Source organism: Poecilia formosa, unplaced genomic scaffold, assembly GCF_000485575.1.
Source record: "Poecilia formosa unplaced genomic scaffold, Poecilia_formosa-5.1.2 Scaffold29, whole genome shotgun sequence".
Taxonomy (NCBI): domain Eukaryota; kingdom Metazoa; phylum Chordata; class Actinopteri; order Cyprinodontiformes; family Poeciliidae; genus Poecilia; species Poecilia formosa.
The window spans coordinates 794,574-808,551 of record NW_006799968.1 but is presented as its reverse complement, the minus strand read 5'-3'; the positions used below and the strand labels follow the sequence as shown (position 1 = coordinate 808,551).

At 41.0% G+C, this 13,978-nt stretch overlaps 1 protein-coding gene across 21 annotated transcripts in view; it reads right to left on the bottom strand.

The window, feature by feature from the left end:
* The window catches only part of neo1a (neogenin 1a), a 218,097-nt gene that overhangs the window by 86,600 nt on the left and 117,519 nt on the right, over positions 1–13,978 (bottom strand). For 20 of the 21 annotated variants that reach the window (XM_016669961.1, XM_016669950.1, XM_016669958.1 and 17 more), the window contains exons 3-4: positions 5,926–6,201; positions 4,057–4,207 (exon numbers count right to left, since the gene is read on the bottom strand). In XM_016669961.1, coding sequence (XP_016525447.1) covers positions 4,057–4,207; positions 5,926–6,201 — 427 coding nt within the window. Of the gene's footprint in view, positions 1–4,056; positions 4,208–5,925; positions 6,202–7,832; positions 7,934–13,978 lie in introns of those variants that run through there. The other variant, XM_016669965.1, reaches the window with a different exon arrangement.

Sequence of the window (13,978 nt, the reverse complement as noted above, 5' to 3'; positions counted from 1 at the left end):
GAAACCCAATCGCAAACAAATCCCACACGCCGAGACCCTCCATTCTATACGCCAGTAAAACTCGACGCTCAGTGTCGTGTTCAGATCAGCGGCGGGAGAGAAGGAGGAGTCGAGGAGACAGGTGGCCCGGAGGCTTCGAATGAGGCGCGATTTGCATGCCCCGTCAATTCCCGCCACCGCTCGCCGCCATGCATAATTCATCCGTTTTTATTGACTGCATGGGAATTCTGGTAAGGTGACAGAGTGATACTTCGAAAGAACAAAAGACGACTGTCCTATTCATGAGTGTCATCGGGACCGGCGCATACGAGGCGTTCAAAGGAACGCTCCGCCGACCGAACACCTGCACCCTCCCCCTCCCGCCGTCTTTGCATACTGATATCTGGGGACGCCATCAATGACATGCAGGACATTTACTTAGAATAAATGTTGACTGAACAGCTTAAAGCGTGGCGTAATCTGTCAAAGTGTGGCAGGGCCTAATCTAAATAAACGGTGAGGTTGGCGTTCTTGGTAACGGACCTGCTGAGAGTCGACTGAATGTGAGGAGAGGGTGAGGTCGGAGATGAAAAATTGAACCACAACTTGGAGTAGAACAACACACTAAGTCATACAACAATATGCCAATATGCTACAACTGTGACAAGACAAACCAAGTTCATCAGCTGTTAGCATAGATAAACATTGAATCTACACGAAAGAACCAATTCTGACAAATGAAATACTAAATGAGAGATAATTAACCACAGTGAAACTAATGTTAGTTTTTAAGTAACCATTTCTAGATCTTAAACTTTCTCATGAGCCTAGAGAAAACCAAACAGGGCCTCCCCCTGTTAGTGCCCAATCATAGTTTCATATTTCAACAACTGCTGCAGCAGCAAACATCTGAAATGTCTTTAGACACAATATGGATAAAAAAAATACTAGCGATTTTAAAACACAAAATCTACTACCACTTGCAGAGCTGCTGTTGTTGTTGTATGTGTCTACAAACAAAAGAACAGTGACAGAAACAGGAGGGATAACAAAGCCGAGGAACGAGAGGAAGACGCTTCGTGTAAGTCACTCTACTTTCTGTCAGTACTTTCCGCTCATTTTCATCTTCTTTCATCACATGCATACAGCTCCAGCAACTCAACTTCCAAGGTTTGTGCTGTGCACCAAAGACTAATAAAACTATTCTTTTAAGGTTCTCCCTTTGCGCCTTTAATTCGCTCCGCAGTGTTTGAACCGACGGCATCGTCTCTCTCCCACACGCCGCCTCAGAGGAGGGGAAGGGAAACGCAACGAGAACAAGAAAGAAAATTCCTCTGATATTCTCCTTAATTGCCACTGTTGTATTAAAAAAAACAAAAACTCCAAAGAAACGTCTTGGAAATGGATTTGCTCCACTATCTGTTTGTGTTCTGACGGCAGGAGGCTTCCCGTCCTCTTCAATATGGCCAAGGTTTCCCTGGTAGTTCAGTATGCCTGCTAATTACCTCCACAGACACCCCAAGAGGGGAGGAGTATTCGCACTGGATGTTATTTTCTAATTAATACAAGGTAGATTAATAAGGACCATTTTAGCCGGCTCCCTTTGGAGGTCAGAACACTTGCAGACAATCAGAGTCATTAAAGACGTTTAGCTTACGTAGCGTCGCGCTTTGAACCGTCAGCTCGACGGGCTAATGACATTCTCGCTCACGCCACACAGGAGCCATGCGGCCAACAATGTGACAACCTTACATTTAATTTCACTTAAGGCACAAATCCCCATCCAGAGCTGTATTTAGATAAATGGGCCTCATTTCAAACCCTGTTTTGTTTTTGTTTTTTGTTTTTTTGTATTGACCCACCAAGTTATTATGCTGCAGAATTGACAAACTAGGGGTGAGGTAAACAAACTCCTTTCTTAATTGGTGAGAATCAAATTTCCCACGTTCAGCGCTATTCTCTCTGCGGACGTTGAGCCACACCGCCTGAGTTAATGAGAGCCAGAGGAGCGAGAGCACGCTCTGCCTCGGCTCTTTATTTGGGAAGCTTCCCGTCAGCTGGCGACCCGGCAGCACCGGCCTCCCAGATGAAGCGGCTCTGTTTGCAAATCTAACTCTCTCCGATGTGAAGCTCTTGGGGAAAGCAGTGGCAGAAAAGCATTAACACCTCGGGGCGCAGGCGCCAGGACAAACCGTTTAGCTTCTTTTTTGGGGGGGGAGGCCAGAAGCACTGGGAGCAAAAGTGTTAGCACTGCTGCTGATTTTCAAAAACTAGATTGAATGGAGCAGAGTCTGGCTGTAGACTAGCCGCAGGCTCTCACTGGGTACCGCTAGTTCTTACATAAGTGACCCTTAAATATATTTATACAAGAACGCTAAAGTGCAACACGAAGACGCTGCTGTTACTTAAAAACAACAAAACTCTAGCTATCTTTAGCTAATGTTTGGGGGACCCGTTCCCTCACTTTTGCCTTTTTTCACAGTCGCTAAGCAGCGCCACAGTCCTCTCACATTTGCCAGAGTGGTTGTGAAGTTTTTATTGTTATTATTATTATTATTATTATTATTATTAAAACAGGAAGGATTTCTTGTTTTATAAAATGTGGGAGAAAAGGTCAATATTGTGTCAGCAGCACTTTTAGCCAAATCAAGTTTATTTCAATTCAGCAACAAGGCAGTTCAAAGTGCTTTTTACAATAAAAATATCATCCAGGAAGCAGTTATGAAACAAGCGACAAACATTACATTTTGTCAGATGTCATCGTCACAATCATTAAGCTGATATACGTCCAATACGTTGATCGATGTTCCAGTTACTACTAATAAAAGGCCGCTAAAAACAGGTGAGGTTTCGCCTTAATTTAAAAGAGTTCAGTGTTTCAGCAGTTTTGAAGTTTTCTGGACGTTTGTTCCAGATTAGAGGAGAATGTTAATTGCTCCTCTAGAAGACGAGAAGCGAAATATTTTTCCAAGGCAAACCTTGAGTACTCCAGATGGTCTGCAGTAGACGGTTTTTTCAGGCCTGACACTTCTTCTTTGAACCTCTTTTCTCGTTTTTTTTAAAACTACACACAGCACAAAATATGTCCGACCATGGGAAAACTGGGAATGATTTTGAGTTAACAGATTCGGATTCTGTCTTTCCCAACACATGAAAATTAACAAGCTTTTCTTTGTTCACAGGACTTTTCAGGCTAACTTGTTACAGGTTTTGTGATAACAGCTCATATAATTTTGTGCTCAGTGAGAAACACTGGACTGGCATTGTAATTTTTTTTTGTGCCTGACTTTCTGATCACAGCTTGACAGAAATTTGAAAAGGGAAAGACTAAAGCAAACGAGGCGGATTAGCAGTGCTTGCTAGTAACCAACAGATTAATCCAGGACATGCAACTGTTAAATATTGTCTTTGTTGCTGCATATCGAGCTGATGACAGTCATGAAACTGCCTTATAGGCACAATGTCTTCAGTCAGAGGCATCTTCAGATTCGTTGCAACACTGACTGCTACCAGAAATCCTTCCTGTATGAGTTACGGCAACATTTAAAATGCCTTTGGTATGAACAATATTTTTTTTCTTTTATTGAATTAAAATGAATATAATTGCCAAAGTCCTGCTGGCCATTGTGATCACAAACCCGTGCAATTTTAACTCTCATCTGTATTTTCCTTTGCAACATTTTGGCTATTGCTCTTTTTCAGCTTCAGGATCTCAGCCAATAATAACACGTATATCAAGTGTGAGCATCAACGCCAGTAAAATATGATCCAACATGCATGGCATGCACCGCACAAGAAGTATAATATCTTATCTAAAATTGCATTGAAGCGCTCCTTTTGCAAAAGTGTCATTGCACAACATGGATGTTGCGATAACAACTGTAATTTGATATATTGTGTAGCTCTACTGCCAGGTATGTTTAGTTTTATCTCTGCTGGTGTAGCAGAGAAAATTTCAGGAATGGTATCAATAAAATAACTTTTTTTTTCCTGCAGAACCAAATAGTTGCAAAAGAAAATTTAACAACCGTCTATATAAAATCAATTAGGTGTTAAAATGTACGTATTGATTCATACCTTTCCTCCAGCGCTTTGTCTCCAAACATCCAGTGGATGTGAGGTGGGGGGTAACCTGTGGCCACACACGGCAGCAACACGCCGGCGCCCAGCAGCCTGGCCACAGACGCAGGCTGCACCAGGAACTCAAGCTTCCTCTCCACTCCAGGTTCTTAGGAAAAAAAACAATAAATGTTTAGGGTTAAAACAGAGGAGAAAAAAAAAGAGAAGTGAAGTTAAAGCATGATTAGTAATAAACTTCAAAAGAAGTCAGGAAGGCTAAATCAAAATGAATTATGCTTTAAGTCCGAGAAACATCAGCAATAACAATAAAGTGTTCGTTAACGACCCGAGTCCATTTTTTTACAGCGTACAGCAAACAACCATAAAGACGTGGAACTAGGCCTGTCGCAATAAGCAATAAATCGCGTGATAAATTAAAACAAGTTCAGTAATCTGCATGCTTTATTGTGTTTTTCCTTTCTCTCTCTTTCTACCAAAAGTTTTGCTTACGGTGACTTAATAATTCATTTTATTTGTCGTTTCTGTTGTTTTGCTCACTTATTTTGGATATTTAAAATGTCTTCCAGTTCCGATGTTAAATGTTAATTACAACTTAAAGTTTATTGATCTCTGATGAGAATGTGTTCTCGCATCATTATCTGTCTCAAAGAAAAATATCACAGTTTATCACAATAAACTTCTGGGACAATTTATAGTCCAGCAAAACTTGTTATTGTGACAGGCCTACACAGAACTAAACACTGTGTCCGTCAATCACTGCCTCTCATTGGAAACTTCTTCTTAGACCCATTTGGAAAATCTAATTTCCTCAAACGGTTTCATGAGCTCTCTTCTTACACAAATTCATCCGTGAGCAAACAAAGGAAGCAGAATCCCACAGAGGTCTTACTGAAGTCAGAGTTACAGCCTCCAATATCTCCTCTGTGCCGGTAGGAGGTCTGGCGTTTAACAGCACAGTAAATAAACCTTCTGGAGGGGCAGGAGGAGACCCCGCCTCGCCGGACTTCAGTGTCCCTTTGTGCTACAAGTGAGTTACTGTTGCATCAATTCAACTTAATGGGATTCAGTCGGCCCCTTTTAGCATTAAGCCAGTTCTCACCCTGGTTAGACGGGCGTCTTCATGCTGAAAGTAATGAGCAACATAAAGAGAACACAATGGGATTTCTGTAATTAAACAGTAAAACTGGAATGTAAGGTTGCAAGGAAGATAAAAAAAATACATAAATCAACAAAAGGCTAAACATTTCAATCAGAGAGGATAGGTAAGCAATATGTACAGCCGGGTTTCCCTCAGTGTATTATCATAAGCCTGGCGGGCCACCAGGCTTTTCTTGCATCCCCACCAGGCTAAGCATTGATCATTTATTTATTGTAGTTTTTTTATATACACCAGAAACTGTGACTTCGGTACAATGGTTGGAAACACAGTATGGTCATGGTATGAACACGTAGGCAGGCTGAGGTCCCTGTAATGTCTGTACCGGTCTACACACCAACAACGTCAGCAGATAAAGTGATGAGTCACACATAAAGGATGAAAAACGTTTGGGTGCTTTGATTAGGACGAATCAATTGAAGTGCAAACAACTTGACTGATATTTCTTTTACTTGTATTTTTCTAATGTTTGCCTTTTTTAAGACGTTGTAGTTGGTGTTTAGTATTGTTGATAATGTCTTTGAATAACATGTAATTAGCTAGTGATATTTTTACATTTTCTGTCAACTCAAAAGCAGTAGGCTCCTGGATGACTGCCCTAGTGCCCGCACCACGGGGATCAGCAAGTTTTCTGGAGGAAACCCTGCGTACATCACAGTAAGAAGGATAAAAGCTTCTGTTTAAGACTGATTCTCAGAGTTGGACTCCACCTGGGATGGTCTGCAGCGGGGCCTCGTCGCTGGACTTGGAGGAGCCCACGTTTTCCACGACGCAACGATAGAGGCCGGCGTCCGTCTCCGAGGCGTTGCTGATAACGAGGGCCCCACTGGGCAGCTGGATCAACCTGTCGCTCAGCTCCAACGCCTCCTTGTCCTTCTCCCAGCGCGTGAACGGAACCAGGTCCGAGTTGACCTCGCACGCCATCACCTGACTGTCCCCGACGTGGACGGAGGCCGCCGACGGCTGGCTGGCAAACCGGGGAATCCCTAAAGGACGAGGAGAGACAGGAAAAACAGGGTGAACGAGATTTATTGTGCACCAAGGGAATCTAGACAGACTTCGTTTCCCGCTGTTATACAGCAGCAACTTTCTGAGCAGATTTCTGTGTAATTTCACTTTGTAGCAGGAGAGTTTGAAGCGCTTCACTCTGAAAGATTTTGGGTGGCCGAATTCTAGAACTGAGCAAATCTGGAGTAGTTGGTCGCTGCAGATCGATACTTTTTTCACCTTTTAGGGCAATTTTGTTTTACATGAAATAACATCTTCATAGATGTGTGGGCACTTTGATTAGGATGAAACAACTGAAGTGTAACGACGGCACTTGACAAAATGAAACAAGGGACTTTGAAATGCCTTGTTGCTGAAAGGTGCTATACAAATAAAATTTGATTGATTGATGATTGATTTGAAGTGTATAAAAGTACAATATAGATTCCCATTTATCAAAGTTCTTGCATTCATCTTAATTTTGGAGAAACTAGAACCATAACTACTGATCTGTTTTTGCTCAAGAGCAATTCTTACAAGCCAAATAAGATAAAAAAAAATAAATCAATGATTGAAATGTAGAAAATGTTGGCCTGTCTTACACTAACGCAATCTTTATGTTTTTTGAATGTACAATGATCTGTTTTCTGTAAAAATAAAACAAAAAAATTTTAATAAAATTGCCATTTTTTAAGTTTGTTATTGAGCACATGAAATAAAAAAAGGCACAAGAGTTTGTTTTAAAAAATGGAATAAAAATGTTGGCATTTTTGTGGCCCCACATGCTTTCAAATGAATGATTTTGGGTTTTATGGCAAAAAGTTTGGACACCGTCAGTGTAAACAAGAAACTGTGGGTGGGCGCATTGTGAGATGAATAAACACATATAGATGGATAAACAGTGATAAACAGTGGATGGATGAATATTAAATGGTCGGATGGACAAGAAGTAGACAGCTGGATAAAAGAAAAGAAAAGATAAAAGAAAAGATGGACAGATGGACAGGCGGGTGGAAGGAAGGAAAAATGGATGGATAAGTTTGCCGAAGAATAAAATTAGGAATAGTGTTAAAATATTGTAGCTATTTCCATAACCATTCATATTCAAACTTGTAGTAAAAAAACAAAAACAAAACAGATGGATCCTTGAACTTGACACAGGATTCCACTCAGGTAGAAATTAATTTAAATAACAAAACAGAAATATGCTAAAAAATGGGAAACAAATCCTCCAGTTCATATTCAGAGCACCGTCCCCAAAACCACGGAGGTCAAGAAGTCAGCGCTGACCTCCTGCGGGCTCATTTAAATGCACTGAAAACCCTCAAAACAAATAGTAGCAACCACGGCTAATGCTAATTAGCTACGCACAGACATGGACACACAGCAATTAAAAGATAAAAAAAACAACAACCTTGAATTTGAAGGCGTCATCCAACGTTCCTTTAAAACAAACCGCGTTCAGAGAAGAAACCAAACAGTGTGGAAGACGGCAGCACAAAATAATAATAATAGTAATAAAACCGTCCGTCCGCCGTTTATTACCCAAACAGAGGAACAAGCCTTTGTTTTGGGAAGTAAAGCAGGCCTCTCAATCAAGTGTGAAAAGAAAACCGTGCTGCGTTATTACCCAAGGAGAGGCTCTCGAGTTTTTGAGTCGACTGCGGTCGTCTCCTTGGCAACATGCGCGCGAGAAGCGGCGGGATTAAGCCGCGTGGCTGCGGATGAGAGGAACGGCGGCCGCGTTTTGGCGGAATGTTCATCTGCTCGCAAATGCAACTTTGTTTCCTGTAACTGTGCTTTGATGCAGGAAGTGATGCTGAGCACTTGCTGAGTGACGATTTGGTGTCTGCACCCCCCAACACCTCTCTGGAGTAGACATCACTCTGAGTCCCTGCCAAGAGTGGCTCCAGGGTAAATTACACTTTCAGATAAAGCCCCCCACCACCACCCCGCTCACTCTCTCCTGACTCTGGAGGACGTGTGCAGCTTCTCTGGGTATATCTCAGCGCGGCAGTTCGACTAATACGGGCTTTTCTGATGCCAGGGTCTGATAGTTTTGTGTCAGAGCTGCCAATCACCTTGCTGCATAATCACGCCGGCGAAGAACGACCTGAATTATTTAGACTGGAGACGTTCGCGCTTTTTTCACCGGATCGAGTTATTGTTCGAGATTAGCAGATGCAGCGTGATCCGCGCGTGGATTTAGAAGTCAACAGATCAAAAGTTTAAAATGATGATCTGCATGTGTTACTGTCACTACATGTCGTCTCAAACTGTTTTTTTTTAATTGAAATTTTAAGGGATGGACCAACACGATAACATAATCGTAGTTAAGATGAGGTAAACAAGACGCGGTCTAAAAATCTGAAAAGTGCAGCATGCCTGTATTCAGGCTGCATGAAAAGCGTCTGAAACCATTTTGAATTCTTCATTGGATTTATAACAGGTTTCAGGTCTTGACATAGATTCTCAACTGCATTTATGAGGTCTGAGCTTTGACTGGGCCATTCAAACACATGACGATCTCTGAGCCGAATCATTCCTTGTAGCTCTGGCTGGATTTTTAGGATCACTGTCCTGTCTCAAAATAGTATTTTTGTGAAATTGGGGCACAAGCAAAGCATTTCCACAGCATAATACTGCCACCACCATGTTTCACAGTGTGAGCTGCAGATCTCTGTATGATTTGGAATAAATTCTGCATTAAATTTCCAAAACAAGTATGAGAAATATGTGAAACTAAAAAAATCATTAATAATATAATAATAATAATATCAACACAACATAAAAAAAGTAAGTTGTCTTTTCACAAAAGGTTATGTAACATTTGGTGCCAAAAACAGCTTTTTGGTTGGAATTATTTAACACATAAATCATTATAAAAATCATAAGGTTTGTGGAACAAGATGTGAAAAAAGTTCCAAGATATATAAAGATTTTAGGAAAATAAAACAATTTCTTTAAAACACAAATGTTATAGTATATTTCAATGCTTTTCATAATCCTTTGACACTCACACAAAATAGCCTTTGCTCTTACTGTTCATGGAAAAATAAAGACAAGTAGCCATTTTTCTTAACAATAACGTGGGATAATACTCCTTAATGACACCACTTGCTGGCTTTAATTGCCAAATCTTTTGTATAGACAAAGAACTCTTCCAGAAACAAAATCACCTTTGTGTAAAACTTTGCATAACATCTGACTACGTCACATTTCGGCCTACTTGCTTCGTGGGTGGGAGTTATAAAAATCTACCAGCAGAGACAGATGCCTTCTCCAGAGATCAAACGCTGCTGCGTCACGCCATTGGTTTAGCGCTTTCTGACCCGGTCGGCGGTCTCTCCGCCGGGTTTCCAAATCGACTAACCCTTTGTTCCTCCAGAATCATCTCGTCTCTCTGGGCTGTGCGGACGTGTGCAGAGCTTGGCTCTGCTGTTCAGTGGCAGCCGGTTTTAATAAAAGCACTGCTACGAATGCACTGTGTGCTAAACTGTACATCAGCACATTAAGCTGAGGTCAAGACAGAGCGGGAGGGAGAGGGGAAGAGGGGAGCGCCGAAGCCAACGCCATCGATTCCAATTAATCACAATTCTCCATTTAAATCGACTGGGCTGGGAGCTTCATTTTCCTCGTCCTGCCTCAGCACATCTATTGAGCAGAAGTGCTGTGCTGCCAATCTCCAGTCTTATCATCGGGGTGTGAAGGAACCAAATAACTCCAGCGGAGCCGGGTAGTCTCTGTGGTCGAAAGGGAAGGGACGAGGAGAGTTCGCGTGAAAAGCGACGGGACGGAAGCAGAATTTGATGCTGCCGACGTCACCGGTGGATTTCTCCAGGATGTAAAGTGTTGGGTCTAGTGAGGGTGGAACAAAGGGTACAGAATCAGATGTTAGCCGTAGGATCTTCCTGCATGGCTTTGTCTGCGGAGCATATAATCATATGCTAATGAAGCAAAGTGTCCGTCACTGGATGAAGATTAGCAGAAAGGAGCGACGCTACAAAGCGCAACCGACCAGCATAATGCCTGCATACCGCCGCCTCAGCATAAACACAAGATACAATAACACACACAGAGATAGACATGCACTTGGAGCGGCTCCTACTGTTCTTAATTAAAATCAGGTATGGAATAAAAATGAGCAGATTAAAGGAATATGCGCAAGGCTTTAGGGATTTCCCCCGAGATCCAACTGAACTGGTAACTGACTGCGTAACGGTTTCCTTTCACCTTGGATCTGCTCTGTGTTGCGTATTTTTCTACCAGAATCACAGTGGATAATTAAAAAACAAAACAAAAAAGTCAGGCATATATATTTTTTTTAAATATGCACAGGGGATTTTATTGCGTATGCAAAGTCTGGACTGATTTGAGAAAGGAAAAAAAAACTTTTTCTGGTGCAAAAATATATTATGACGTATGAGGAAATACCATTTAGGCAACCAGGAGATATTTTACAGATAAAAGCCAGAATGAATCAACTAAACGGAGCACTTCCAGGCTCTTTATGGAGGCGGATTTTACCCATTAATTCAACATTTTCTATTAACATATAAATTACCCGGTGGGACTAATTAGACGGAAATTAGGCATGCTTTTTTTTTCTTTCCCTTTTCAAAAATTAATTTGTTGATGGATTTTATGTAAATATTTACTATCACATGTGCTGCCAATATCTTCCAACTCTAATTAGATTAAGATTTAAAAACATGATAAAAATCCATACATGACACAAAGCTGTAAATCACTTCCTATGTCAAATTTAGTCAATTCAACATAGAAAAAATGAGCCCATTCTTACTCTAAAGGAGCTCTTGATTTCTACGAAATCCAGACATTGGTGGTGAAAAGCTGCAAACGCAGTGAGATGTAAACACCAAGCATCAAACTGAGTTCACCACTGGAGGCCTTGGAGGAAACAGCAGGATAAGTGTTGCAATCCAAACCACTCGGATGAAGACTCGTGGAAGGATGCATACTGCTTATAAATGTCAAAATTCAAGTTCCGATGTCGTGTTAAGACTTCAGTTTAAACTCGAAGTTTGTCTGAGCTAAAACTTTGGAAATCACCAGGCTATTTCAAAAGGCACTGTTTAAAAATACATATGTTGCAAAAATATGGTGAAACACATTTGTTTTAGTTATGCAAAAATGGAGAACAAATGACAACTACATTTACTGAAGATTGTGTCTTTGTTGGTATTTTTAAAATATAACTATAAAGCTAAGGAGCTGGAATTAACTAGCTACAATGCTAACACTTGCTTTGGTAGCTAGCCTTGGGTAGGCTGACATGCTAACTCTAGAAGCTTGTTTTCAGCATTTGTTTATGAATATAGTTGGTTTGCTTTTTGTTTTTTTGAGAGGGTGTAGGTCATTTCACCCTCATGTCATACCTCCATAGTTTTAAATGTTTCATGGTTTTTGGGATAAAAATTTTGTAGGAAATCACAAAGCCATTTTGTTCAGGTTGGAAGGTGATATTTTCATACTTAGTTTCACCAAATGATGCAAAGTGAGCTTTTGTAATCTACCCACAGTTTGCAGGTATTGTTATAGGATCTCATCAAATGATATTTGTAACCAATAGACTTCCATTAAGTTTATTTTTGTTTTATCAGGGGGTCATAATCAGCCAAAGCCCATGTAAGCACCACAATCACCAGAAACAGGATGTAATAGTGTTCCGAAAATAATACACAATTATATCAAAATGAGCTATTTGATGGGTATTTTTACCCATGGGTAAAAATAGAACATGACCGATTATTTAAAATCCTGTCGGTCAAAACCTCTGATACGACCTTACGACCACCCCACCCCCCGGGCCGCAGCAAAATTTCCGAGTCTTTACCGGTCCGCGGTAATAAAAAGGTTGGGGACCACTGATATAGAGCATATGACTGCTGAATTTTTTGTGATTTTGAAACCTTAACTACCNCCATGTAAGCACCACAATCACCAGAAACAGGATGTAATAGTGTTCCGAAAATAATACACAATTATATCAAAAACTGATATGATCTTTTTTTTTTTCCATTCTTTATCTGCATAAATCATAGACTTTTTTTTAAGAAAAGAAAAAGCTTGGGTTGTTGTTCGTTTTTGACTCTGCATACACACCTGGTAGTAACTCCAGTCATGTAGAGCAGTGGTCCCCAACCCTCGGGCCGCGGACCGGTACCGGTCCATGGACCAACAGGTACCGGACCGCGCAAGAAATAATTAAATATTCCGTTTTATGTATTATTTGAGTCTGGAGGATCTTTTATTTTGAAAATCCTTTAACTGGATTCTCTCGGTTACTTGTGCGCCAACACTGAGCCCACAAGCAGCGAAATGAGTAAGAAACAGATCAGATGTATTTGGAAAGTTTCTTTGCAAAGGGGAAAAGGCCCGGAGAAGAGACCGGTAGGTGACTCCCACATTTCCCACATTAGTTTTCTGTGTAAAATGTATTTAAAGAATAACTTCAGCGAATAATTGTGTGAGATCCCAGTGTCTCATTGGCTGGTCTGTGAAGCAAGTAACTGTGGACCAATCAGATTCCTGCAGCACATCAATATAAAAGAAATGCAGAGGTAATCATTTATGTGATTTTAAAATGGCTTCAATAATTACTCATCTAATATCCCAATTCATATTATTGAGTATTATTATTACTTCACTCTTACTTATATTTTATTTTTGATTCCACAGTCATATTTTGTTTTTCTTAGTGTCAGGACTCATGTTTCAGAAATGGAGTTTACTGTATGAAAAACAATCAGGTAATTATTTTTATCTGAAAAATGTTATTTTTTGAATGTGAGGTAAAATTCACATTCATCCATTTTTACCCTTGCTTGATGACTTTCTATTGCTCCTTTTCCACCGGCCCAACTTGGCTCTGTAGCAGGGTGTCGCCTCCTGGTGGCAGGGGGGTGTAGCGCCCCGTCTCCAGGCGCCATGAGCTGTGCTTCGTTACATGCGACCCAAAGTTGCGTTAACGGAATATTTTCAGTATTTGACCAATTATTTCTTTAAAGGACAGGAAAATTTTAAGCCCATCGGTCATTTGACAGGTTATAATTAACACCTTCATGCAGGACATGATAGACTTTACGTAATGAGTTCATCGCTGAGGCAAATAAAATCAATCAATAAAAGAATCCTTTGTGAATATCATCTCATGGACACTGAACTAAATGCGTCTTTCTGGCCGGGAGCTGGCGGCGTGTTGAAGAGTTATGGACCGGACGCTTTGGAGCTTCTGGTTAGGAAGCCCATTCAACAACTTTGGTAGAAATGGCGCGTTTAATTTCAGTCTCCATTACATACAGAACATATAAAACTAATGAGAATGCAATGTTGAATCCATTTATAGTCTAAACAGAGGAGCCGGCAGTTTATCTTGAGGAAATAAATAAAGGTGCACAAGTTAATTAGATCGTAACATGCGCAGTGCGCTGCGGCTGCACAACCAACGCGGACGCGGCTCTGCCGCTGCAAAGAATTAAACTTAACTCACCCTGAGGTTTTAACTAATGGAGCTGAAGACACGTTACTCTCCAGCGCCCAGAAGGAGAGCGGCGCTCAGAAGCGCGGCAGGCATAACATCTGTCTGTTTCGGGGAAGTGAAACCACGCAAATAAATAAAATCCTTGCACGTCCGAACCGCACAGGGAAAAAAAAAAATTCAATGGATCGGTTTGGTTCAGGCAGATCCAACTGGCCGATGAACCAGAGAAGATTTCTCTGCAGATGCGAACCAGGAAGAATTTGTGAAGCTGT